The sequence below is a fragment of the Trichomycterus rosablanca genome, chromosome 18 (assembly GCF_030014385.1).
Source record: "Trichomycterus rosablanca isolate fTriRos1 chromosome 18, fTriRos1.hap1, whole genome shotgun sequence".
In the NCBI taxonomy this organism is placed as follows: Eukaryota; Metazoa; Chordata; class Actinopteri; order Siluriformes; family Trichomycteridae; genus Trichomycterus; species Trichomycterus rosablanca.
In genome coordinates this window covers 10268281-10295192 of record NC_086005.1, presented here as the reverse complement: position 1 = coordinate 10295192, position 26912 = coordinate 10268281, and the positions used below count along the sequence as shown (strand labels likewise).

Genomic DNA, 26912 nt, shown 5'->3' with positions numbered 1-26912 from the left:
GCCGTAGCCTAGTGGTTAAGGAACTGGACTAGTAATCAGAAGGTCACTGGTTCAAGCCCCACCACTGCCAGGTTGTCACTGTTGGGCCATTGAGCAAGGCCCTTAACCTTCAATTGCTCAGACTGTGTACTGTAACTGTAATGTAAGTCGCTTAACACACTGACATGGTGGTGGTGTGTTAGTGTGTGTTGTGCTGGTATGAGTGGATCAGACACAGCAGCGCTGCTGGAGTTTTTAACACTTCACTGCTGGACTGAGAATAGTCAAACAGTAGCAATAGAAAAGTGATCATCTCTGACTTTACATCTACAAGGTGGACCAACTAGGTAGGAGTGTCTAATAGAGTGGACACGGCATTTAAAGACTCCAGCAGCGCTGCTGTGTCTGATCCACTCTTACCAGCACAACACACACTAACACACCACCACCATGTCATTGTAACTGCAGTGCTGAGAATGATCCACCACCTAAATAATACCTGCTCTGTAGTAGTCCTGTGGGAGTCCTGACCATTGAAGAACAGGGTGTAAGCAGGCTAAAAAGGTATGTAGAGAAACAGATGGACTACAGTCAGTAATTGTAGAACTACAAAGTGCTTCTATATGGTAAGTGGAGCTGATACAATGGACAGTGAGTGTAGACACAAAGATATGTATATATAAAAGTAGATTTTTATGCTTTTTTACTTTGTGTATACAGTATGTGGAAGGTGTTTTCCTGTTCCATCATGATTATGCCTCTGTTCACAAAGCAAGGTCCATAAATACATGGCTAGAGAAGTTTAGTGTAAAGGAACACTAGTGGCCTGCAAAGAATCCTGACCTTAACCCTACTGAAAGTCTTTGGGAATGAAACAACAATTGGGATCTTTGATTGGGAACATCAGTGTCTAATCCCACAAATTGGCCTAAGTTCATACAGGTACACTCCAGAATCTGTCAGGTAGCCTTCCCAGAAGAGTGGAGTTAATTATTCTTAGAGGGATTCTACCTGAAATGTCCATGGATTTGAAATGGGATGTTCAACAAGCTAATGGTCAGGAGCTCACAAACTGCTGGCCACGGGTAGTGTATTTTAATGGTAGAAATAAATGTCTTTTAGTTCCATTGGGGAGCAATGAGGTGAGAGCGCTCCTGTGCATGTACAGTCCATTTAACAAACATCCAATTAATATCTGCTCAAGGCTTCAGTCATCAGACTCGTTCTTAAGCATTCAACTATAGTAAAAATAATTTTACATTCTTAAACTTGAGCCTTTAAGTGTTTCTGTTTCTAATTATTTTGTATTGTAATGTAATGTTGAGTAACATTAGGCTAATGAGCTGTTCTAACACTATTGGAAATAACTACCTTGTAACTGAGCCCTGCACTGTACAATTCCAGTTGTTACTATTGTTAGTAACATGTACGTTCGCATATTCCAGCTTGTTTGGCGCAGGGTCAGCCATCGTACGGTGCCCCTTGAGCAAAGAGGGTTAAGGGCCTTGCTCAAGGACCCAAGAGTGGCTGCATAGCAGAGCCTGGATTTGAACCAGTTGATAGCCCAAAACTCTACCCACTAGGTTACCACTGTCCCCACATAGTGTATTAGTCTATTTAGTCTTTTAGTATTAGTCTTATTAGTACAGTAGCGTAGTAGTAGTGGTTAGGGTCTTGGACTAGTTATCGGAAGGTTGTTGGTCCAGTCCCCACCACAACCAAGTTAATTGCACTGTAATCTTCAAATAAAAGCATCTGCGTAATGCTACAAATGTAATTTTTTTAATTATAATTATAAATTAAATGTCTTAATTCTTGGACCACTGGGACAGCAGTAGCCTAGTTGGTAGAGCTTTGGGCTACTCACTCACTTACTTTCTTAACCGCTTATCAAATTAGAATTGCGAGGGGGTGCTGGAGCCTATCCCAGCTTTTCAATGGGCGCAAGGCACACAGTAACACCCAGGACGGGGAGCCAGTCCATCGCAGGGCAGACACACACACATTCATTCACCTACAGAGCAATTTAGTGTCTCCAATTAACCTGACTGCATGTTTTTGGACTGTGGGGGGAAAACGGAGCTCACGGAGATAACCCACGCAGACACGGGAAGAACATGAAAACCCTGGAGATCTAACCCAGGACCTTCCTGCTGTGAGGCGACAGTGCTACCCACCGAGCCACCGTGCCGCCACTGTTGGGTCCATCAGCTTGTTTTTTCCTGGTTCTTAGATTACAATCGGTCATCGTAGGCGATTTGTAATCATAAGGTGATGTTTTTTTATTTTTTTCACATTCAACCTTGGAAGAGACCACTGTTCCATGTACTTCATAATAAGTGAAGTCAGACCTGCCCTATTAATTAACAGTATATAGACATAGAAGTCACCAGCTGTGGTTAATCATACTCACTATGTCACAACGTTTGTTCCTACACCATCTAATGAATCACTACAGTTGCTGTCTATCTGTTTTTGAAAAATTCTCTTTTTCCAGACTTCCCAGTTTCAGACTGACTCTTTAAACCTCTTAAAGATTTATTTTTGTGTAAACAGAACTTACTAGGGTGATCATTGCAGAGGTCATGTTTTCATATGCTTATTTAAACCTGAATCTTCAACACCCATTTAATTAGACCATAATCTGATTTAAATCTTTATGGAAGAGGCGATTACAGCCACTAAACCATGTAATCTTCTAACCATGATGTACTTATCAGTCCCTTCCCAATTTTCAGGTCACATGGGCTATCATTAGCACTAGCTGAACTTGACCTTGGCTTAGTGTGTGTACATATTCTTGGCCACAGATTTTGGCTGAGTAGAGCAACTTATTCTCGGCCACTGTTGGAATATATTTTTATTTGAGGCAGTTTGTGATTATATTAATGTAAGTTTGATTAGTGTTAAAACTCCGTTATTTGCGATCCCAAGTCGAATGTGAAAAAAGGAAGGTTGGGTCAGTAACCCAACAAGTAGCCACGAAAGGGGACAAGCATTGTCATAACAAGTGCACACTTTTTCACAGAGCTTACATTTTCGGCATTTAGCAGACGCTTTTATCCAATGCGACTTACAGTCTAAGCAGCAGGGTCTTGCACAAGGGCCCAACAGTGGCAACCTGGCAGTGGTGGGGTTTGAACCAGTGACCTTTTGCTTACTAGGCCAGTATCTTAACCACTAGGCTACAACTGCTTGTAAGTTATTTACATAAGTAATATACTGGCTGCGTCACAAATCACATCCAATGTGCTTTGTTGTGTATGCCATTGTCGGTGCATTATTTAGACATACTTTTTAGTATGATATGTTGGCCTGTTTTACTCTCTAACGTTTTAATGAGAATGACCATCGCAGGTATTTAAATTCACTGGCCCAACATCTTCCACCGGCCTGGTCAGGCACTCAACAAACACTGTCTTCCCATCTCTATGGGTTTCTACTCGTTTTCCGTGAACTTCTATAATATGCAGAATATAGACTGACTGCTTGACTTTGGGTTGTTTCTGGTGCTCCTGAATGACAAATCTAACAGCATGAAGTGACTTATAGAGATAGGATGGATGGATAATTGGACGGATGAATAATTGGATGGATGAATGGATGGATGGATGGATGGATGGATAATTGGATGGATGAATAATTGGATGGATGGATAATTGGACGGATGCATAATTGGATGGATGAATGGATGGATGGACGGATGCATAATTGGACGGATGCATAATTGGATGGATGAATGGATGGATGGATGGATGGATAATTGAATGGATGAATAATTGGATGGATGGATGGATAATTGGACGGATGCATAATTGGATGGATGAATGGATGGATGGATGGATGGATGGATAATTGGATGGATGGATGGATGGATGAATAATTGGATGGATAATTGGATGGATGAATAATTGGATGGATGGATGGATAACTGGATGGATGAATAATTGGATGGATGGATGGATGGATGGATGAATAATTGGATGGATGGATGAATAATTGGATGGATGGATGGATAATTGGATGGATAATTGGATGGATGAATAATTGGATGGATGGATAATTGGATGGATGGATGGATAATTGGATGGATAATTGGATGGATGAATAATTGGATGGATGGATAATTGGATGGATGAATAATTGGATGGATGGATAACTGGATGGATGAATAATTGGATGGATGAATAATTGGATGGATGGATGGATGGATGAATAATTGGATGGATGGATAACTGGATGGATGAATAATTGGATGGATGGATGGATAATTGGATGGATGAATAATTGGATGGATGGATGGATGGATGGATGAATAATTGGATGGATGGATGGATGGATGGATAGATGGATGGATGGATGGATGGATGGATGGATGGATGGATGGATGGATGGATGGATGGATGGATGGATGGATGGATGGATGGATAGATAGATAGATAGATAGATAGATAGATAGATAGATAGATAGATAGATAGATAGATAGATAGATAGATAGATAGATAGATAGATAGATAGATAGATAGATAGATCTGGTCTGAAATAAAGTTTAATTTCTTTTTCATGTTCTTCAACTGCTTTATCCTAGTAGGGGGTTCTGTCAGGTCCGGTTCAACCAGGAACACCATAAATAGGGCGTCAAGCCTTTCCCTCAGACATAGCTGCACAACCCGAGCACCATAAAATACAATTGTCAGTTTTAAAACCCAATATTTTATTATTAGACAGAACATAAAATGATGGATTATTTTCTTCTTGCTGTATATATACTTTCTATTCATTTATGCATTTTTTACCATTTTCTCCCAATTTAGTGTAGTCAATGTGTCTTCCGCTGCTGGGGGATCCCTGATTGCATTCAAGGAGGGTATGTTGCTGCTCACGCCTCCTCCGACACGTGCGCAGTCCTAGCAGACCCCTTCTCAGTGTCAGGACTCTGGATGTCAGAATGCTGACACTGAAATGTCCTCTTCTCTTATTCCACATATAACCTTGTACAGTACTGTGAGTCTGTTTATTACAGATAGATCATGTCAGCTTTGTTAGATGCAGCTGTTTTATGACACATACAGTTCTGATGTACTGAATTCTCTCTACACTAATTAAAAACGTTTAACAACTTTAGTTTTCATTTTATACACTTATTGCACATTTATCTGCTTTAAATTTACACACAGCATCTTTTAAATGTGTGCCTATAAACATAAACTAATAAGGTCCAAAAGGATAACATTAATACACTGTTGCACAGCCATCGGGCAGCTTCAAGAGGCTTTAATTAGTTTTTTTTTTCAGCATTGCGCTTCTATTTTGACCCGTTCCTCATTTCACAGGATTACTGTATGAAGGTCCTTCTAAACGGAGATAATTTGGTGCAGTTTATTTCTTTCATTGAAAATCAGGCCGTATATATGAAGCTAATACTAATAGGGAAGCTAGGTTTTTGCAGACTTGCTATATTTCCAGTTCACGGCTTATAAATATCATGTTGCAAAATAAAATCATGACCTAGCAAAAACTGAGCTGAGTTTCCTGTCAATGTGATTTTATTCAACAGCATTGTTGTTTGGCTTTATTGGTAACCTGTAATTGTCAGATCATAAATCATGTTAAAGCATAGAATCCCTGATCTTGCTTTCTCTGGAAATACCAAAATTACGTTTATTTGTTAAAATGTGGTAACATGGCACCAGTTTTTGTCAGATAGCTTATGTCATGTGGCAAGGCGAAGCAGTACTATTCAGATGTTAAGTGCACCTCATCAATTTTAGCTTTTATTATTGTTCATCATTTACATTTATGAAATTTAGCACATGCAAAGTAATCCAAAGCAATTTATAATTATAATCTGTTACAGTGCAGGCAGTTGTGGGTTAAAGGCCTTGCTCAGTGGTCCAACAGTGACAAATTGGCTGGTTGAACCATCAACTTTCTAATTACAAGTCCGATACCTTAAGCAATAGACTTGAGTCTCTTGAATGAATACAAAGTGTGGCAGGAGACCAGATCCAGAATCAGTGCTCATCTATTTACTTGTTACTTATTATACGCCAAAAATCCTTAAATCCAACAAGCATAGACGTAATACATCCTATCCTCAAAATAAGTGTCACTTACCATACAAGAGCACTTTGTAGTCCTACAATTACTGACTGTAGTCCATCTATTTCTCTACATACCTTTTTAGCCTGCTTTCACCCTGTTCTTTAATGACCAGGACCCCCAGAGAACCACCACAGAGCAGGTATTATTTGGGTGTTGGATCATTCTCAGCACTGCAGTGATACTGACATGGTGGTGGTGTGTTAGTGTGTGTTGTGCTGGTATGAGTGGATAAGACACAGCAGTGCTGCTGGAGGTTTTAAATACCATGTCCACTCACTGTCCACTCTATTAGACACTCCTACCTAGTTGGTTCACCTTGTAGGTATAAAGTCAGAGACGATCGCTCATCTAATGCTGCTGTTTGAGTTGGTCATCTTCTAGACCTTCATCAGCTGGATATTTTTGGTTGGTGGACTATTCTCAGTCCAGCAGTGACAGTGAGGTGTTTAAAAACTCCAGCAGCACTGCTGTGTCTTATCCACTCATACCAGCACAACACACACTAACACACCACCACTATGTCAGTGTCACTGCAGTTCTGGGAATGATCCACCACCCAAATAATACCTACTCTGTGGTGGTCCTGTGGGGGTCCTGGCCATTGAAGAACAGGGTGAAAGCAGGCTAAAGTGTATGTAGAGAAACAGATGGACTACAGTCATATATGGTGAGTGGAGCTTATAACAAGAAGGTGGTTTTAATGTTATGGCTGACCATTTAAATCACTCTACTGTCAAACTTCTTGCATCAGACTTACATGTTCATCTTACTTATTAACATGTTTATTTTTTTTAATAAACTCTTTGACACTGAAGAGTTTGGTCGTCTGGGTCAGAAACAAATTCAGCTGTTAGGAGTGCATAAGAGAGAACAGCTGGATCTGGTTCTGATTGGACAGTAGCAGTAATGAGGGAACATTAAATTAGCCACAGTACATTTGTTGGTCTAAATGAACCGTCTTCATTATGTGTAAATGAATAGTCTTGCAGGGTCTGAATGTACCCCCAATTACCAGTCCGGTGTTAAATTACTAAATTTAAACAGACAGTATTTGTGTGTGTGTGTGTGTGTGTGTGTGTGTGTGTGTGTGTGTGTGTGTGTGTGTGTGTGTGTGTGTGTGTGTGTGTGTGTGTGTTTTTAAACTGACTAATCAATTTGAAGTAAACACATAAAAAGCAAATTAGTATGTTTGATTGTTTCTGTAATTATATTAATCAATAATGGGTTAGTGTGGTTTTGACCTGAACACTAAATGCAGAGTAATTTGGGTAATATGGGTAAATTTCATTGGCCTGCAAAGAGACATGTTTTTAACCCTGATGAAAACCTTGGGGATAAATCGTAGCATTATTTGTAAGCCTTATCGTACAACATTATTGCCTGTTACTGAGCTGAGAGTAACTGATGTGAATGTCTGTCATGTCTGGGACCTGGATAACCGCCACATCCGCCAGTCTATCCATGTATTAAGCAATCATTTCCTGACACTGTCCCCTTGCTGTGGGTAAAGACTTCCTTTGTTTATCAAGATCTAGATTTCCAGGAAGCTCCTTCCAACGTCCTTGGGGGCAACTAGTCAATTTTAAATCATTATTTTATGTCCATTGTATGTATGGACAGTTGTTTGTACAGATGGGTTTAAATGTCTTATACACCGATCAGCCATAACATTAAAACCACCTCCTTGTTTCTATACACACTGTCCATTTTATCAGCTCTACTGACCATATAGAAGCACTTTGTACTGACTGTACTCCATCTATTTCTCTGCATACTTTTTATCCTTCTTTTACTTTGTTCTTTAATGGTCAAGACCCCCACAGAGCAGGTATTATTTGGGTGGTGGATCATTCTCAGCACTGCAGTGACACTGACATGGTGGTGGTGTGTTAGTGTGTTGTGCTGGTATGAGTGGATCAGAAACAGCAGTGCTGCTGGAGTTTTTAAATACCTCACTGTCACTGCTGGACTGAGAATTGTCCACCAACCAAAAATATCCAGCCAACAGTGCCCCATGGGCAGCGTCCTGTGACCACTGATGAAGGTCTAGAAGATGACCAACTCAAACAGCAGCAATAGATGAGCAATCATCTCTGACTTTACATCTACAACTTGGACCAACTAGGTAGGAGTGTTTAATAGAGTAGACAGTGAGTGGACACGGTATTTAAAAACTCTACTCATACCAGCACAACACACACTAACACACCACCACCATGTCAGTTTCACTGCAGTGCTTAGAATGATCCACCACCTAAATAATACCTGCTCTGTGGTGGAGAGACACTAAATCTAAATCACTAAATCACTTGGTCTCCTCGGTGTCAAAACATATTTTAAGTGTGGTGAAAAGGAATGGCAACATTACAAAGTGGAAAACGCTTTACTGGATGTTTAATGGATGTTTATTAATAAATGAAATGAAGTTGAGCAGACAAAACATGAAATGTCTCAGGTTCGTCCTGTCTGCAATCAAATAAAAGTCAAAGTAAATGTAAGAAACTCAGTGTTTTTATTATTATTTGCATTTTCAATGCTGTCCCAACTTTTTCTGATTTGGGGTTGTAGATTAAATTTCATATTTGCATGTATATTAAAATTTACTGCATATTGAAATCATTGAAATGAGATATTTTTTGTGATGCTTCTTACAAGTGCATGCAAGTTTAACATAAAAAGATCTTTAATATTTATGTTATGTGTTTGCTTGGCATCAAATTAAACTTATTGGCTTTAATAAAAAAAAAAGAAAGGTACCAGGTTGTTCTTTAAATATTACTGTGGACAGTGTAGGTCAGGTCACTGGCGTGAGGAGCATTTTCCATACATCTCCGCCTATAATTCAGCACAAAGGACCACAAATCTGCTTACCAGCTTCATGTGGGTGTGAAGTGGAAGCTATAAATGGTATACCGCAATTAGAGACACGTCCACAGTGATAAGTGGATGTGATTACACATTGTTGGATGGGGGTAGAATGGGGTTTATATTGCTTTAAGTAAGAGCTTCATTTGCTTAATCAACTTCATTGATTTCCTAATTAAATAATCAATCAATCTAGCAATGTTGATTATTTTACACAGTTGGAAATGCCAGTACTGCTTTTTAACGTTAAGGACTTTCTGTTTTAACGTCGAAAAAACAAAAGGTGGAAGGTTGACGGGAGTGATTAGCCGCCGTGGAGCGCAATAAGAAAGCAATTCTTTTCAAATAATTATTTTCATTTATAAAATAATAATTCATTTAAAGTACGGTCATTATTCCAACACCCACACATCCACCGCTAATTACACCGTGTTTATAAAAGTGTGTGTCTGTGTGTGTGTGTGTTTGACTCAATACACACAAATACAAAGCAGCTCTTTGCTCTGAATCAGAGATGGATTCATGCGGTGGGTGGTGAAGGTTCACTATAATTTTAAAGCTACATGCCTCCTCAGTTGGTGGTACAGCCCTAATAGCGCTGAACATAATTGCATGCCTTATTAGAGCTTTTAAAAACACGTAATAAGTGAATCTGTGGTGTCTGTGCAGTAAATGAGGAAAAATATGTTCATACGATGATCTGCAACACAGTGTGTGGTGTATTTTTGGGAGCAGGTTAGTCACATCCAGTAAAATGAGGAGAGAATGTGTTTATATTTGTTCTTTTGGCATAATGTGTCAGTAGATAATGAACTGGAACCTTTTTGGACTGTGATGATATTTAAAGAAATCTTTTGAAGGAACTCCAATATTTATTCACAAAGTTGAATCAGTTCATCTGGACACAAGTTTGTTGTAGAGATACGTTTCGTCACTTATCCAAGTGACTTCTTCAGTCTGATCTGGTGGTGAATACCCCAACCTTATATGCAGCCGATTTGCACTCACCTGCAAGCCAGCGGCCACTCATTTAATGATGAAGATGTGCAGATCCTTGACAAGGAGGAACGCTGGTTTGAACAGGGAGTCAAAGAGCCACCATCCCTGATCCGAGGAGGGGGTCTGAGAGTACATCTCTCACCATCTTACAATGCCGTAATAGGAGCTATACCCCAATCATGTGTGAAAGGTACACATGGCCATTGTAATTAATGGTAATTGTGATTTGCATATGGACCTGATCACCAGTTCCATTGTTACGCAAATCGGCTGCATATAAGGTTGGGGTATTCACCACCAGCTCAGACTGAAGAAGTCACTTGGATGAGTGACGAAACGTATCTCTACAACAGACTTGTGTCCAGATGAACTGATTAAACTTTGTGGATTTGTGTACCTGGATTATTGAGCATGCATCAAGAGATTCAATATTTATTCATCTGCAGAAACTATTTAAACTTGAATACAGACATACATCATATAAGGGAGTAAATCCTCTGGTCGTCACAGTTTTCATACTTACTTATTTACACTAAGGGCAGTTTGGAAACCAAAGTACTAGGAGGCAACTCAGACGAACAAGGAGAACAATGCCTGCTGTTCCACCTTGACGACTAACAATAAGGAAACAGGAAAGGCATGGTGGCTAAGTGGGTAGCACTGTCGCCACACAGCAAGAAGGTCCTGGGTCGATCCCCAGGTGGGGCGGTCCGGGTCCTTTCCGTCAGGAGTTTGCATGTTCTCCCCGTGTCTGTGTGGGTTTCCTCCAGAAACTCCGGTTTCCTCCCACAGTCCAAAAACATGCAGTGGGAATGGGTTCGTGTACTGTATGTGTGTTTATGTGTGTCTGCCCTGTGATGGACTAACCGGTCCAGGGTGTTATTGTGTTCCTTGTGCCCAATGAAAAGCTGGGATAGGCTCCAGCACCCCCCTGCGACCCTTGGGCTAAACAACAATGTAAAGAACCTGTGGTTTTGTTACAAAATGGACAAGGATTAAACCATGTGAGTCAAAGCTGAATTATTATTATTATTGTCAATAATAATAATATTAATCATTTTTATTATTATGGAAATTAGTGTGTCAGACTGGGATGATGGAACTGAGGGCTGGAACCCACATACACCGTATGCAACATAAAGCTTACTGATCTGATTATTATTATTATTACTGAAGAGTTACAATCTTACTCAGGAGTGGCTGGCCTAGCAGGATTAGTGAGAGCTTATTCAGTCCAAAAATATAAAAAAAAGGCAAAATGTGGCTGTTCAGGTGGCGCAGCGGTAAAATACGCTAGCACACCAGAGCTGGGATTTCAAATACATTGTATCGAATCTCAGCTCTGCCATCCACCTGGGCTAGGCAGCTATATGAACAACGTTTGGTTGTTGTTCATCCAGGGAGGGAGCCGGATAGGGACTCCTTATAACTGAGCGAATTCTGATCTCTGCTGGCTGGTTGATGGCGTCTGCACAGAGTAGAGTCTCCGTGCACAAGGCAGATCCGCATATGAACTCGCCTCGTGCAGGTGAAAAGATGCAGTCGGCGACTGCACACGTGTCGGAGGGGGCGTGTGTCGGTTTGCTATCCACGATCGGGGCGGGAGTCAGCACCAGTACAGAGGGAGCATAACGCAATTGTGTAAAAATTGGACACGCTAAAAATCGGGAGAAGAAAGGAGAAAATGCATAAAACAGGGCAAAATGAGGTGAAAATCAAGCTTTTTTGAAATGTCCTTCTCAAAATCCCAATCTCAGTCCAATTAGGAATTCGTGGGCTGACATAAAAAGGTCAAATCTGTTTCAGAAAATCAACACTTGGTTAAATTCTACCGATTTTGCCATGTTGAGTGTAAAAAGCAGCTAAATTAAATAGATTTTGGTTTGACAATCCCAGTGTGCTCTATAATTTGTGATGCCCAACCACAACCTCAAAAATCATTTAAAAAACTAATTATATTTATGTACAGTATTTCTTCTTGGTCTAATATCCAGTTAAATTAAGGTGTCTTGCTTTAGTTGAAGGTCTTTGAATTCATTCAGAGTCGCGGAACACATGAATGATGCCTGAATTTCTTGCCGTATGCAGGTTGTTCTTCTCATTGATGATTTTGATTAAAAGTCAATCTAATTAGCTCATAATGATGCTGCTGCTGTTAATGAGGGTTATGTAAATGTCTGATCTGTTCAGGAACCATGCTAGACTGTATTAGTGGGAAGAAGAAAAAAACAGAGAACAGAAAAAGGCAAAAGTTTACATACACTTGTCCACTGTTTATATATACACCGACTAGGCATAACATTATGACCACTGACAGGTAAAGTGAATAACACTGATTATCTCTTCATCACAGCACCTGTAGGGTGGGCTGATGTGAGGATTTGAGCGAGTTTGACAAGGGCCAAATTGTGATGGCTAGACGAATGGGTCAGAGCATCTCCAAAACTGCAGCACTTGTGGGGTGTTCCCAGTCTGCAGTGGTCAGTATCTATCAAAAGTGGCCCAAGGAAGAAACAGGGTCATGGGCAGCCAAGGCTCATTGATGCACGTGGGGAGCGAAGGCTGGCCCGTGTGGTCCGATCCAACAGACAATCTACTGTAGCTCAAATTGCTGAAGAAGTTAATGATGGTTCTGATAGAAAGGTGTCAGAATACACAGTGCATCATAGTTTGTTGCGTATGGGGCTGCATAGCCGCAGACCAGTCAGGGTGCCCATGCTGACCCCTGTCCACCACCGAAAGCGCCAACAATGGGCACGTGAGCATTGGAACTGGACCACAGAGCAATGGAAGAAGGTGGCCTGGTCTGATGAATCACGTTTTCCTTTACATCACGTGGATGGCCGAGTGTGTTTGCGTCGCTTACCTGGGGATAACATGGCACCAGGATGCACTATGGGAAGAAGGCAATCTGGCGGAGGTGTGTGATGCTTTGGGAAATGTTCTGCTTGGAATCCTTGGATCTCAGATCTCAAGTCTGATTCATGGAGGCCCCACCACGCAACTTACAGGAGTGAAAGGATCTGCTGCTAACATCTTGGTGCCAGATACCACAGCACACCTTCAGGGGTCAAGTGGAGTCCATGCCTCGATGGGTCAGGGCTTTTTCGGCAGCAAAAGGGGGAACAACACAATATTAAGAAGGTGGTCATACAGTATGTATTGTAGATTTGTAATTAGAATAAAGTGTGGTCCAAAAAGTCCAACAATGTGACACTAAAACACATGTTGATTTATTTTATGTGATTGATTATTTATGAGATTTTCAGTAATGTCATTTTACGTCAGATATAATGAATGTTGTTGTTCTGCTTGCTTATCTGCCAGCTTGTCTCTTTTAATGTTAAACTGTTGTCAAAATCATTAATTGCCAAAAACAATCTTTTAGCTGTAAGTACTGATTAGTGGTAAATGTGACATGCTTACAAGCATCTAATTTAGTAATGCTGTGACAAGTAAGACGGATAACAAAAAAGTTTTGTCTGTGTCAGAATCTCACAGTGTGGCTGTTGCTTCAAGTCTTCAAACTCCATCAACAAAAAAGAAATGTCACAAAACTACTCCTCTATGAGGTCTTCTTTTACACTGCTACAAATAGCTTCCAAGTGCCATTCTTTGCCTTTGTTTTTACAGAGGCATTATCACAATTAGCAAAGTGCTAATTACATGACATGCAGATTTATTTGCTAGTCTGTCATGAAAGAATCTCTTTGTATAATGTGACACTGTGAAAACATGATCTCACTAAGTGTGTAATATTAAATTGGACTAAATATTTAAATGATTTCATATGGTAATGATCTTGTACAGGGGCAATGTACTGGTTGTTGCTGTTGGGTCCTTGAGCAAGGCCCTTAACCCTCAATTGCTTAGACTATACACTGATCAGCCATAACGTTAAAACCACCTCCTTGTTTCTACACACATTGTCCATTTTATTGACTTCACTTACCATATGTAGAAGCACGTTGTAGTTCTACAATTACTAACTATAGTCCATCTGTTTCTCTGTATGCTTTATTAACCCCCTTTCATGCTGTTCTCATGGTCAGGACTCTCCCAGGACTACTACAGAGCAGGTATTATTTGGGTGGTAGACCATTCTCAGCACTGCAGTGACACTGACATGGTGTTAGTGTGTGTTGTGCTGGTATGAGTGGATCAGACTCAGCAGCGCTGCTGGAGTTTTAAAATACAGTGTCCACTTACTGTCAGAGACGATCGCTCATCTGTGGCTGCTGCTGTTTGTGTTGGTCATCTTCTAGACCTTCATCAGTGGTCACAGGACTCTCCCCATGGGGTGCTATTGGCTGGATATTTTTGGTTGGTGGACTATTCTCAGTCCAGCAGGGACAGTGAGGTGTTTAAAAACTCCAGCAGTGCTGCTGTGTCATATCCACTCATACCAGCACAACACACACTAACACACCACCACCATGTCAGTGTCACTGCAGTGCTGAGAATGATCCACCACCTAAATAATACCTGCTCTTTGGTGGTCCTGTGGGGGTCCTGACCATTGAGGAACAGCATGAAAGGGGGCTAACAAAGCATGCAGAGAAACAGATGGACTACAGTCAGTAATTGTAGAACTACAAAGTGCTTCTATATGGTAAGTGGAGCTGATAAAATGGACAGTGAGTGCAGAAACAAGGAGGTGGTTTTAATGTTATGGCTGATCAGTGTAGGTGCACTTTGTAGTTACAGACTTCTTGAATATAAGAAGCATTTAAGATGTGCACTGTTAACATTTCCAAAATAAATAAACTTGTGATGTTTTATATAACAAGACTTAACCTGGTCAATATTAAAAAGGATATACATCTATTCACCAAATTCAATATTGAAAGGTTTCCTTGAGGAAAAGTAATATTAATATTTCAGTAAACACAGGTGTCTCAACTGGATTCTAAAAAAAACTTTCAATACCACTGTTGCCCTGGGGTGCAAAATGCTTCCACACACACACACACACACACACACATTGTTTCATGCACTGTGTTGCAGACCTAAATTGAAGTCCCATCCCTTAGGCTATTCAATATTCTACTTCTGTGCAAGCCAAAAGCTGAACCACCTTCTTCAACATTAGATAAATAATAACCCAGCCTCGGGCCATTCAGAGTATTCTAAAAACAAAAAGCTTTTAATGATAAAGGATTACTACATGCTTCTCTGGATTGCAGCTGAAATCCTAGTGGTGTAGAATGATACTCTGTTTGGGCAAAATGATGTAAACAGCTGACCATGAGTTTTTTAGACATCCCATTTCAAAACCTCCTCTCTCTTTTCCGGGTAAGCTTTTCAAAAGATTGTGCGTGTGGAAATGTGTATGTGTTCAGTGCATTGTTAGGTCAGATATTGAAGTTAGACAAAAAGGCCAGGCTATATTACAATGGACATTACAGTTAATCTAAAGGGAGTTTGATAGGATTGAAGTCATTGTTTTGGTATAGGATAGAAGTTTTGTGTTTTGGTAAAAATCACACTATTTAGGGGTTTGTCTTTGATTTTATCCCCTCATTATTTTATAGCATTATATTTTTAAATATTGACTTAAATATTTACAATGTAAAGTACATATACATCTACATTTTTTACCTCAAGATTGGTCAGACTTACCTTTTTGCCCACCTGAATTTTGTGCCACTAAAGCCATTCCTGTTGGACTACTGGATGCCATGGAGTTTATCAGTGACTGTGCTTGTCTAAACTCACCAATGAACAACAGGACAAAAAGGACCGTCCAGGAACCCAGGTGGCGCAGCGAGATACTTGGCGTTGCCACCGGTCGGCTGGGGTCCATCTAGCGGGCATAATTGGCAGTGCCTGAAGCAGGCTGTAATTGGCTACCGTGTCTGCTAGGGCAGCATGTGCAACATGTGCTGCCTTAAAGACATCTTTTCCAGAGATGTCCATGCATTTTTCAACAACACAATGCAAAAACACGTGTTGCACACATTGACTGACCTGCCTGCTGTCCTGACCTGTCCTCAATAAAGAATGTATGGAGAATTTTAAATGAAAAATGCAACAATATTAACAAGGCGGTCATATGACTGGGGATTCTTCAAAATGTGGCTTTGTAGTTTTAAGATGATCTTTGTTAGAAGTAAAGGGTCCAAACCATTAAAACCAGCCCCAGACTGTTATCCCTTTTCTACTTCGGACATCCAGTGTTGGCGTGCTTCATACCACCTCAGCTGACATGGACATTGAGCAAGCGTTCTTGCTGTGACCTTGCTTTCAGCTGCAGTTTGAGCAATTTCATGAGCTTGTGTGGCTTTATAACTGAGCTATTGTTGTTTCTGAATGGTTTCACCTTCAACAACAGCACTTTGCCTTTAAAACAGCTTTAGCAAAGCAGATATTTGATTAACTGACAATTGGAAAAGTGGTGTCTATTGATAGTGTCTAACTAATCATGCAAACTGTTTAACTTTCAATGTTTGTCCATAGACATTGCATGGCTGTAAGCCTGCCTTTGTGCAACTAAAAAAAATGATTTGCCTGAACTGTAGAAAATGTTGTTATAAACACTTCCATAGTATTAACATACACTACATTGCGAAGTAGTAGGCCACGTTAAATGACAGAGCGGGGTCCGCGGATGCTGAGTTGCATAGTGCGCAGAGGTCGACAACTTTCTGCAAAGTCAGTCGCTACAGACCTCCAAACTTAATGTGGCCTTCAGATTAGCTCAAGAACAGTGCATAGAGAGCTTCATGGAATGGGTTTCCATGGCTGAGCTGCTGCATCCAAGCCTTACATCACCAAGCGTTATCAAAACTCCTAAACCTTGTGGAAGATTTTTCCAGAAGAGTTGAAGCTGTTATAGCTGCAAAGGGTGGGCCAACATTATATTAAACCCTATGGATTAAGAATGGGACGTCACTCAAGTTCATTTGTGTGTGAAGGCAGACAAGCGAATACTTTTGGCAATATAGTGTAGGGTAAGTATAACTGTTTAAACTTAAGTGTTAAACTTTTGTAAAATTTAGTAGACATGGACTAATTTAACTGTTCAATTTCTATTAGTAGTTTAAGATAGAAATAATATGGAGTGACTAATGGTTAATTACTCACCACAGTTTGGAAAATTTCTCTAAGAGCATAGGTGAGTCAAAATGTGCTGAGTAAGACTTTTTCTTCTTAACAATGACAGCAGACATGGCCAGACTTTCAATTAGCCTAAGAAAAGCCTCCTTTTTAAAGTTTCCAGACACAAAACATCTAAAAAGCAGATCAGACGTCCAGATGATGCATCTCCTTCTGCAATCCATTTAGTTTCATGATGGATTCAGAATGATCAAACCAACCTTTAAAAGCCGAGATGATGAATTAAAACCACAAAGTAATAACTTATTCATACCGGGTTCGATTGATTCATGAAATTTTCTTAATGCCCTTATGGGGATTTAATATCTGAATGTTTCAGATAAAGCCTGAATAACAACAGAATTAAGTCATGTTCAAAGAAATTCATCCAGGATAAATGTTTTGCACTGGAATAGATCAGAAATCAGGATGTATTAATATATTTCATGATGTATTGGAACAGGGTCCATGAAGAAATCATGACAAGGCATTAATAAGACATGAGCAGAGCACCTTTGTACAGGTTCAAATCTCTATTTACAGAAAATGATGGACTTGACATGGCTTTAGCAATGGCATCAATCACACACTTTGTTTTTTTATTTTGCTGACCACTTATTATGCACCTTTGATTATCTCATTGATAATTTGATTGCTTTTATGCAACTGTGGTCAACCTTACACTTTAAGCTGCCAAAAGGAGGCACTTGACTCTCCACACATGGTCTTGGGCACACTTAAAACAGTGGCCCTAAACATACACATAAGAAGTTATCAAAAAAAAGCATGAAAATCCTTCAATCCGTAAGACATTACAGTGAACTCGCACAAGCTGGTATTTACAAGCGCAAGTGTAAACCATTTACTGTCAGCTCCAGAATTATTGGTAACCTTTGCATAAGGTTAAGGTTAGTGAAAAAAATTTCTTTGTGTTTTATTTTTTTCAATCTCAATCTCTTACTAAAAATAATATAAGCCAGATCCTGCTGTGAAGTATGAAGTACCGGGACCGCCTTCTTAAAATATTCTGAACTTAATATAACTAAGAAATACTTTTGTTTATATGCTTCCTTTTTTAAACTGAATATTTATAAGTTCTAAACATTTTGAATTTCTGTTTTACTGGGGTATAAATGCAAGCCGATGAAAATAAATTTTTGCTGGTAATTCATTAACAAAGAAATAAAAAAATACACTAATTAAACAAGATTAAACCTTCATTTACGTTATCAAATCCACAGAGATTACGTAGAATGATTGGAAATGCAACAATTTCCTTAATTTTGGCAGTTGGATAAATGTAAATGATGGGAGCATTTTGGAGTTACCTATTTCTGAAATCTGCAAAAACTAAGCAACTGTGCCGCTCAGGTGTCGCAGTGGTAAAAACACATGCTGGGATCTCGAATACATCATATCGAATCTTAGCCTGCCGGCTAGGCTAAGGAGCCGCATGAACAACGATTGGCCTGTTGTTCAGATATGGGTGGGATTGAGCCGGATAGGGTCTCTTTCTCATAACTAATGCAATTACGACCTCTGCTGGCTGATTGATGGCGCCTGCACAGAGATGAGAAAAGAGTGCTCTCAGGGTGTGTCTCTCCGTACACAGTGCTGAGCTGCACTGCACTCGTCAAAGTGTAGGGGATGAGATGCATACAGCATGCTGCCCACGTGTCGGAGGGGGCGTGGGTTAGCTTTGTTCTCCTCAATCAGAGCAGGGATCAGCATTGGTGGAGAGGAAGCATTACGCAATTGGGCAATTGGACGTGCTAAAAGGGAGAAAAAGGGGAGAAAATGAATAAATAAATTAAAAAAACACTAAGCAACTGGAGTTTGGTGGATACAATTGGTACTAGGTTGTATGGTCATATAATACAAAAACAGAGCATTTTGTAAAAAGTCATTTTCCCATTACCTTTTTTACCTATATTTACCAAGAGTACCAATAATTCTGGATCTGACTATATAAAAAAGAGGCAATTAAATTCAGATTCGACTTTATACACAAGCAACTGAGGTCTGTTTGTAAAGTTCACATTAAGCAGGATAGTCCAGATAGTTCAGATCCCCCAACATGTAAACATGGCACCATCCTCGTTTGCCAAGCCACAAGGAGCTCAGGGTTCACGGAGGAGTTCAAGTGGGCACGCATCATGCATGCAATACGTGTTTCAAACCATTGAACACAATGTATTCTGACAGTGACACATTCAAGAAACTTAAGAAAATGGAGAAGAATTTACAATAACAGTGATAAAAGACATACAAATGAGATTTAGAATGTCAAAAGGCTAATTTTTTGTTAGTGAAATTGTCCTTAATGGTCCCCGGAAGAATGTCCTGCCTCACAGATGACTTCCATGAGGCCTCAGGCATCTTTACAAAATTAATACAGGCATTCGATGCCTTCAGGTAATGGCCTGGCTTCTTAAACATGTCTGCAGTCTGAATGCTTTCGTAAAGCTGCAATCACACTAGGTCATTCAGCACAATTGTACAAAAATACATTCATTTCAATAAAACTCCGTGCACACATTAGCTTTGCATTAAGGGAAACCCTTAAAAGCATAATATATTCATTCCACCTTGGTCCAATTTTAGTCTTTTTTTGTTTTTAGCAAATAGTCGATTTTTACTTTCCTATTCCACATCAGCCACCAGTCCTACCTACAAGTACCAGCTACCAAAGTGGGAGCTTACATGAGTTCTGCCAAAACACCTGTAATGGCATCATTGGGCAATTAAAAAAAAAGATCTTGAGTGGACGTTAACTGATCAAACTTGTATATCTCAGACTTTTACTATTGAATGGCATCATTATGGTTGATGGAGACTGGAATGGCAGCTTTTTTATTTTACTGCTGAAGTCATTGTTTACATACCCTTGTAAGGAATGTATTATCTTTAAGTCTGAATATATCACAAAAACTGCCTGGTCAAATATTTACATACATTAATTTGATGGTGACAAAGGTTCAGGAACATTGTGTGTCATGGCTTCATAATTTCTCATTAATAGCTATGACTGACAACACCTAATGATTTCTCTGTGCCTATATAGGACTAATTTGTCTTCAACCATTTGACGTAGCCACAAGCATTACAATTAAAAAGTCTAAAAAAGCCCAGTACAGATCTCTGATAGATGAAAGAGGATGACTGATTTTCTGGAATGTTATTTGGAACCATTTGTATTATATTCAGGGCTCAAGATCATGTATACAAAAATGTTCATAAGTATAAAGTAAGTAAAAAGTTATCAAAATGTTGCTCGTTCAAGTCATACCACTGTAGAGTTGGGCCACTGAACAAGGCCTTTGACCTTTAATTGTTTTGGTTTGGCTTTAATTGTTATTGTTGTTGGTCACAACTGTAAGAAAACCCAATGTAAGAAAACCCAAAAATTAAGAAAACCCAATGTCACTCTTCAGAATCAATGCCAGAATTATAAATTGTAATCCAAGAATGTTGGTGGGACTGTCCACAGTCAAGTGAGCTTTGCATTTCTCTTGTCTTGCCATACAAGACAAAATCCCTTGCTTGGGTGCCAAAAAATCTGAAGTACACTTTTACAGTTAGATACAAATAAACCTACCCACTAGGTATGGGGGTAACAGAATTACAATTTGGTAACTAGTATAACTGCTGCATTGTAAAAATAAATAAACAGAACAGCCTTTAATTCCTTCAACTTTAAAACATTAAGTTGTCTAAGCAGGACAATGACCCAAAATGTCAAAAATTGTTTGGAATAACTGAATCAGGCTAAAAAAGTTTTTGAAGTTGGTCCCCCTTTTGCTGCCAAAACAGCCCTGCAACTGTGATGCACTGTGTATTCTGACACCTTTCTATCAGAACCATCATTAACTTCTTTAGCAATTTGAGCTACAGTAGATAGCTGTTGGATCAGACTACAGGGGCCAGCCTTCGCTCCCCACGTGCATCAATGAGCCTTGGCCGCCCATGACCCTGTCGCTGGTTTACCACTGTTCCTTCCTTGGACAACTTTTGATAGATACTGACCACTGCAGACCGAGAACACCCCACAAGAGCTGCAGATTTGGAGATGCTCTGACCCAGTCGTCTAGCCATCACAATTTGGCCCTTGTCAAACTGGCTCAAATCCTTACGCTCGCCTATTTTTCCAGTTTCTAACACATCAACTTTGAGGATAAAATGTTCACTTGCTGCCTAATATATCTCACCCACTAACAGGTGCAGTGATGAAGAGATAGTCAGTGTTATTCACTTCACCTGTCAATGTTATGCCTGGTCAGTGTATATTTATATATATATATATGGTTAAAATTCTGATCTCAACCCTATCAAGAATGTGTGGAGTGTATTAAATTCTTTACTAGGATATGGTAACAGATCCAACCAGAGGTGTGACAAACACTTGTTGATGTGGCTAATCAAGGTGAAAAAACCCTATAGGGCAAATAAGCAAATATTAGGTGTATTGTATGAAAATATTTGACTTATTTTCTTCCCATTTTTAGAAAATCCACTATAAAAGACTTTGTGAGATTGTTTTTACCATTAAGTCTGCAGACTGCAATAACATACATTACAGTTGCTTACAAGTGTATGTAATTTTTTGACTTCAAGTGTAGCTCGGCACTAACTAATGGACAGGTTAGCACACATGGTAGAGTTGGAAAAACTTGTTCTGCTGTGTTGAATTGCAGTAACAAAGTTAGCAGTGTTTAAAATGTTACATCATAGCTTAATTGCCAACTGTGTCATAATACATGGTCAGTCTTTTCAGTCCTTACTCGGTCCAGCCCATTCTGTAAGTTTCTAGTGTAATTGTGGCTTTACTGTCAGAATAAACTCCTGATTGTCATGGTACAATGCTTAATGAGAAAATGTTCAAGTGACTACAGAAAGTCTTCCACCACAACACGAGTGGCTCAGGAACCATACAAAACACACTGCGCATTACAAAACACAAACGTCTTCCATGTTAGTCATGTACACGCAGTTAAACAAACCACGAGCGTTAACCATCTCCAAGGTATCAGGTAGAACAAAGTTCCTGGCAAGGTATAACATCTAGAGTTTGTCCTGATACATTCTTTCGGGCCCCCTTAAACGTGGGTAAGCATGCGCTTTTGCAGGGGTCGGGTCAGGTCCGAGTTCTGCGAGGACGACTGTGAGTGATGTGTTGAGGACGATGCAGAGTTTTTGCTAGCCTTGTCAAAGTAGCTGCTGGTGCTGCTATCACATGTAGTGTCCTGGAGAGATCCGGAGTCGCTGAGCTCACGCTCGCACAGCTCGATGGAGCTGGAGCCCATGGCCAGGACGAAACGGCCACTGTAGTCGTACAGCCGGTGGTTCGGTGCAGCACCAAGAGTCGAGTAAATGTTGGTGAAGGACATACCAGTGGGTACACGATGCTTCCCCAGGGTTGCAGAGCCAGCTGTGTTACGTGCTTCAGGATTAGTGGTGGTGTTGTGCTCTTTGAAGGTGTTGACGCTGTAGTAGCCATTGGTCGGATCCTGAAGAGAATCATAGAGGGAATGTTAAAAATGGGCTTAATGTCAAATGGTTTACTTGACATTGTAGTTTTTTTTACTGTGTTTAATATCTGAAGGATTATTGGGTAGGAACATTTTACATCAAATATCAAACCACCTCCTTGTTTCTACACTCGCTGTTCATTTTATCAGCTCTACTTACCATATAGAAGCACTTTGAAGTTCTACAATTACTGACTGTAGTTCATCTGTTTCTCTGCATACCTTTTTAGCCCCCTTTCACCCTGTTCTTCAATGGTCAGGACCCCCACATGCCACTACAGAATAGGTATTATTTAGGTGGTGGATCATTCTCAGCACTGCAGTGACACTGACATGGTGGTGGTGTGTAAGTGTGTGTTGTGCTGGTATGAGTGGATCAGACACAGCAGCGCTGCTGGAGTTTTTAAAACCTCACTGTCACTGCTGGACTGAGAATAGTCCACCAGCCAAAAATATATCCAGCCAACAGCGCCCCGTGGGCAGCGTCCTGTTACTACTGATGGTCTCAAAGATGACCAACTCAAACAGCAGCAATAGATGAGCGATCGTCTCTGACTTTACATCTACAAGGTGGAACTAGGTAGGAGTGTCAAACAAAGTGGACAGTGATTGAACATGGTATCTAAAAACTCCAGGAGCACTGCTGTGTCTGATCCACTCATACCAGCACAACACACATTAACACACCACCACCATGTCAGTGTCACTGCAGTGCTAAGAATGATCCACCACCCAAATAATACCTGCTCTGTGGTGGTCCTGTGGGGGTCCTGACCATTGAAGAACAGGGTGAAAGCAGGCTAAAAAGGTATGTAGAGAAACAGATGGACTACAGTCAATAATCGTAGAACTACAAAGTGCTTCTATATGGTGAGTGGAGCTGATAAAATGGACAGTGAGTGTAGAAACAAGGAGGTGGTTTTAATATTATGGCTGATCGGTGTATATACATACAATTACCTTCACATGATTATTATTAACCGTACATGGCAGAACTATTTACTAGGTTTACTAAAGACAAAATTTGCTGTATAAAATATTTACAAACAGTAAGCCAAGGTCAAATTCATCTCCTGCTAATTATAGCCCCGTGATCTGAAAATTTGGAAGGGACTGATAAGTACATCATGGTTAGAAGATTACATGGTTTAGTGGCGTGAAATACTCGTCTCCTTTATAAACACTTAAATCAGATTCTCGTCTAATCCAGTGGGTGCTGGTAATTCAGGTTTGCATTAGCATATGACCTCTGCAAATAATCACCCCTAGTTAATTCTGTTTATGCATAAAATACGTTCTTAAGGGGTTTAAAGAATGAATGTAAAACTAGGGGACTCCAAGGGATTTGGGGATTTTAATGATTTCTGAATGAACCGTTCACTTTGTGTGAATTAATTACTGGAACACATATTACTTTTAGATCATGGGATCACTGTCCACAATCAGGCAAGCTTAACTGTCCCTAAGCTCATGGAGATGCAAAGCCTACTGTCTTTCTACTTCATTCCTTTGGTTTACCTCATAAACTACACAAGCAAAATATTTTGCCTGACAATGGGCATGACCTTGCTGGACATTCCATCCCAAAAGTAGCTATAACAACCTACCAGGGCAGTTGTAGCCTAGTGTTTAAGGTACTGGACTAGTAATCAAAAGGTCGCTGGTTCGATCCCCACCACTGCCAGGTTACTGCTGTTGAGCCCTTGAGCAAGGCCCTTAACCCTCAATTGCTCAGACTGTATACTGTCACACTACTGTAAGTCGCTTTGGATAAAGGCGTCTGCTAAATGCCGAAAATAGAAATGTAACAACCTCCATTTCTGAGGAGGCTTTCCACAACACTTTGAAGTGGGTTTGTGGGAACTGTTGATCAGTTAAAAAGAACATTTTTCAATGCATGATTGCAAATAATTTAGGTCTTTCCCAGTCTACCATACATAATATTGTGAAAAGATTCAGGGACTCAGGGAGAAATATTAGTCTGTGTAGGGCAAGGCAAGAAACCACTGTGGAATGTGTGTAAGCTTCGAGCCCTCAGATGGCACTGCATGAGAAACCATCATGATAATGTGATAAATATAGACACATGGGCTTGGGTGTACTTCAGAAAACCATTGTCACTTAACACAGTCCGCCGCTGCATTAAGAAATGTAAACTAATCATTGTTAGGTAATGAGAAAGCCAAAGATCAATTTAATACAGAAACATTGCCAAGTTCTCTGGGCCCAAGTTAGTATCAGATAAACCAGAAGACAGTGGAAATTTGTGCTGTGGATAAATGAATCCACATGTTAATTTGTTTTGGGCTAAAAACAGACATTAAGTTGTCTGTGCCAAATATAAAAAGGACCATCTAGGCAGTTATCAGCAACAGGTAAAAAGCCAAAAGGCAAAAAGCCAACATGTCATGGTATGGATGACTTGCATATATGTGAAGGTACCATTGACACAGAGGTGTATATTGGGATTTTAGAGAGATGCATAATGCCATCAAGGTGGCATCTTTTCCTGAGAGGCCCATGGTTATTTCAGCAAGACAGTGCCAAACATTATTCTGTGCATGCTACAGCAGTGTGGCAACAGTGGGTCTATTGAAAATGTATGGTGCAGCATGAAGAGGAGAATCAGACAACGTGACCACGGACTGGTGAGCAGATGAAATCTCATATTAAGCAAGAATTGAGACAAATTCCACTTAAAAAAACTGAGTCCTCAGTTCCAAACCAATAAAAAAGTCTCATTAAAAAGAAAGCTGATGAAACACAGTGCTAACATGCCTCTGTCCCATTTTTTTGTGTGTTGCGGGCATCAAATTCTAAATGTGTTCATGTTTACAAAATAGTGGAAATCTTTTCTTTGTATGTTTGTCAGTTAAATAAAGATTCAAAAGAATAAATCAACCCCAGATTCTTATTTGTATTGCATTTTACAAAATGTCCCAATTTTTCTGGAAATGAAGTTTGTAACTTTTATTACAGCTGTTATTCATCTCTGGGTTTTCAACTCCTACTGCTCATTAGTTTCTCCAAATTGATTACAAATGTAAAACAAGTAGAAGACTTAAAGGCTCAAATTTATATATATGCAATTACTATATTATTAGCTTTTTTATTACAGCCAAACTCTCAAGACCGAGTCTGATGACTGAAGCCTGAAGCAGATATAAACTGGATGTTTGTTAAATGGACTGTACATGGACATAAGTGCTGTCACCCCACTGCTTCCCAATAGAAGCAAAAATATAATAACTTTCACCAATAGTATACACCGATCAGCCATAACATTAAAACCACCTCCTTGTTTCTACACTCACTGTCCATTTTATCAGCTCCACTTACCATATAGAAGCACTTTGTAGTTCTACAATTACTGACTGTAGTCCATCTGTCAAGCTTGCTGAAATCCTTACGCTTGCCCATTTTTCCTGCTTCTAACACATGATCTTTGAGAATAAAATGTTCACTTACTGCTTAATATATCCCACCCACTAACAGGTGTCATGATAAAGAGATAATCAGTGCTATTCACTTCACCTGCCGGTGGTCATAATGTTATGCCTAGTCGGTGTATAGTGATAAAAGGTGATAATGAATAGCTACAGGTCACATGTTCAAAACACAAGCTAAATCCACACACTAGATAATCCTGACTTGCTCACTTGTCTTAGATAACCAAATGTAAACTGATCTTAAGGTGGAATGTGAGCAGGTTTCTCACCTTAATGTGCTGGAACTCCTCCTCCTCCTCCTGAAGAACCTCCAGTTGCTTCAGCACTGATTCCTGCTGAAACTCACCTCGCTCCATCTGCAACCACCAACCAAGAGAAAGAAATTTTCAGATCAAAATGAATGAATGGTAGTGAACACAAAACCTCTGGTACTGGAAATGCAATGTGTAATACAGAAACCATTACTCTACTGAAATGCATCCTTAAAATTGGTACAACTGGTACTGAAACTGGAACCTTTGGTAGCAAAGTTGGGACTTTTGTATTGGAACTAATAACTTTGCTAATAACTATTAGAAATTGAGACCTTTGGTACTTGAACTGTTATCTGTAGCACTGGTACTGTTGGTACTTCAGTACTGGAACTAATACTGTATACTGTAATACTACATTTTCAGTCCAGTTCTGGTACTGTGTGCAGTGTAATATCTCTTTAAGCAGGTTGTAGGTAATGAAAGGCAATAGAAAATGACAACATACTGGACTCACTGCCATCTGCTTGACCCCCGAGTGCTCCTCTGACTCCCTGGCGGCATTGTGGTCCTTGTGGACGATTTCCACCCGGATGTCATTTTTGGTTGAGACGACCCCCTTGAGACCTGAGAGACA

The 26912-nt window shown here is 40.0% G+C and overlaps 1 protein-coding gene across 1 annotated transcript in view; it reads right to left on the bottom strand.

Annotated features, from left to right (window-relative positions):
* Positions 1–22143: 22143 nt before the first annotated feature.
* The window catches only part of kirrel3a (kirre like nephrin family adhesion molecule 3a), a 54154-nt gene continuing 49385 nt past the window's right edge, over positions 22144–26912 (bottom strand). Inside the window, exons 13-15 of the mRNA XM_063014740.1 lie at positions 26793–26902; positions 26294–26380; positions 22144–22554 (exon numbers count right to left, since the gene is read on the bottom strand). Coding sequence (XP_062870810.1) covers positions 22144–22554; positions 26294–26380; positions 26793–26902 — 608 coding nt within the window. The remainder of the gene's footprint in view (positions 22555–26293; positions 26381–26792; positions 26903–26912) is intronic.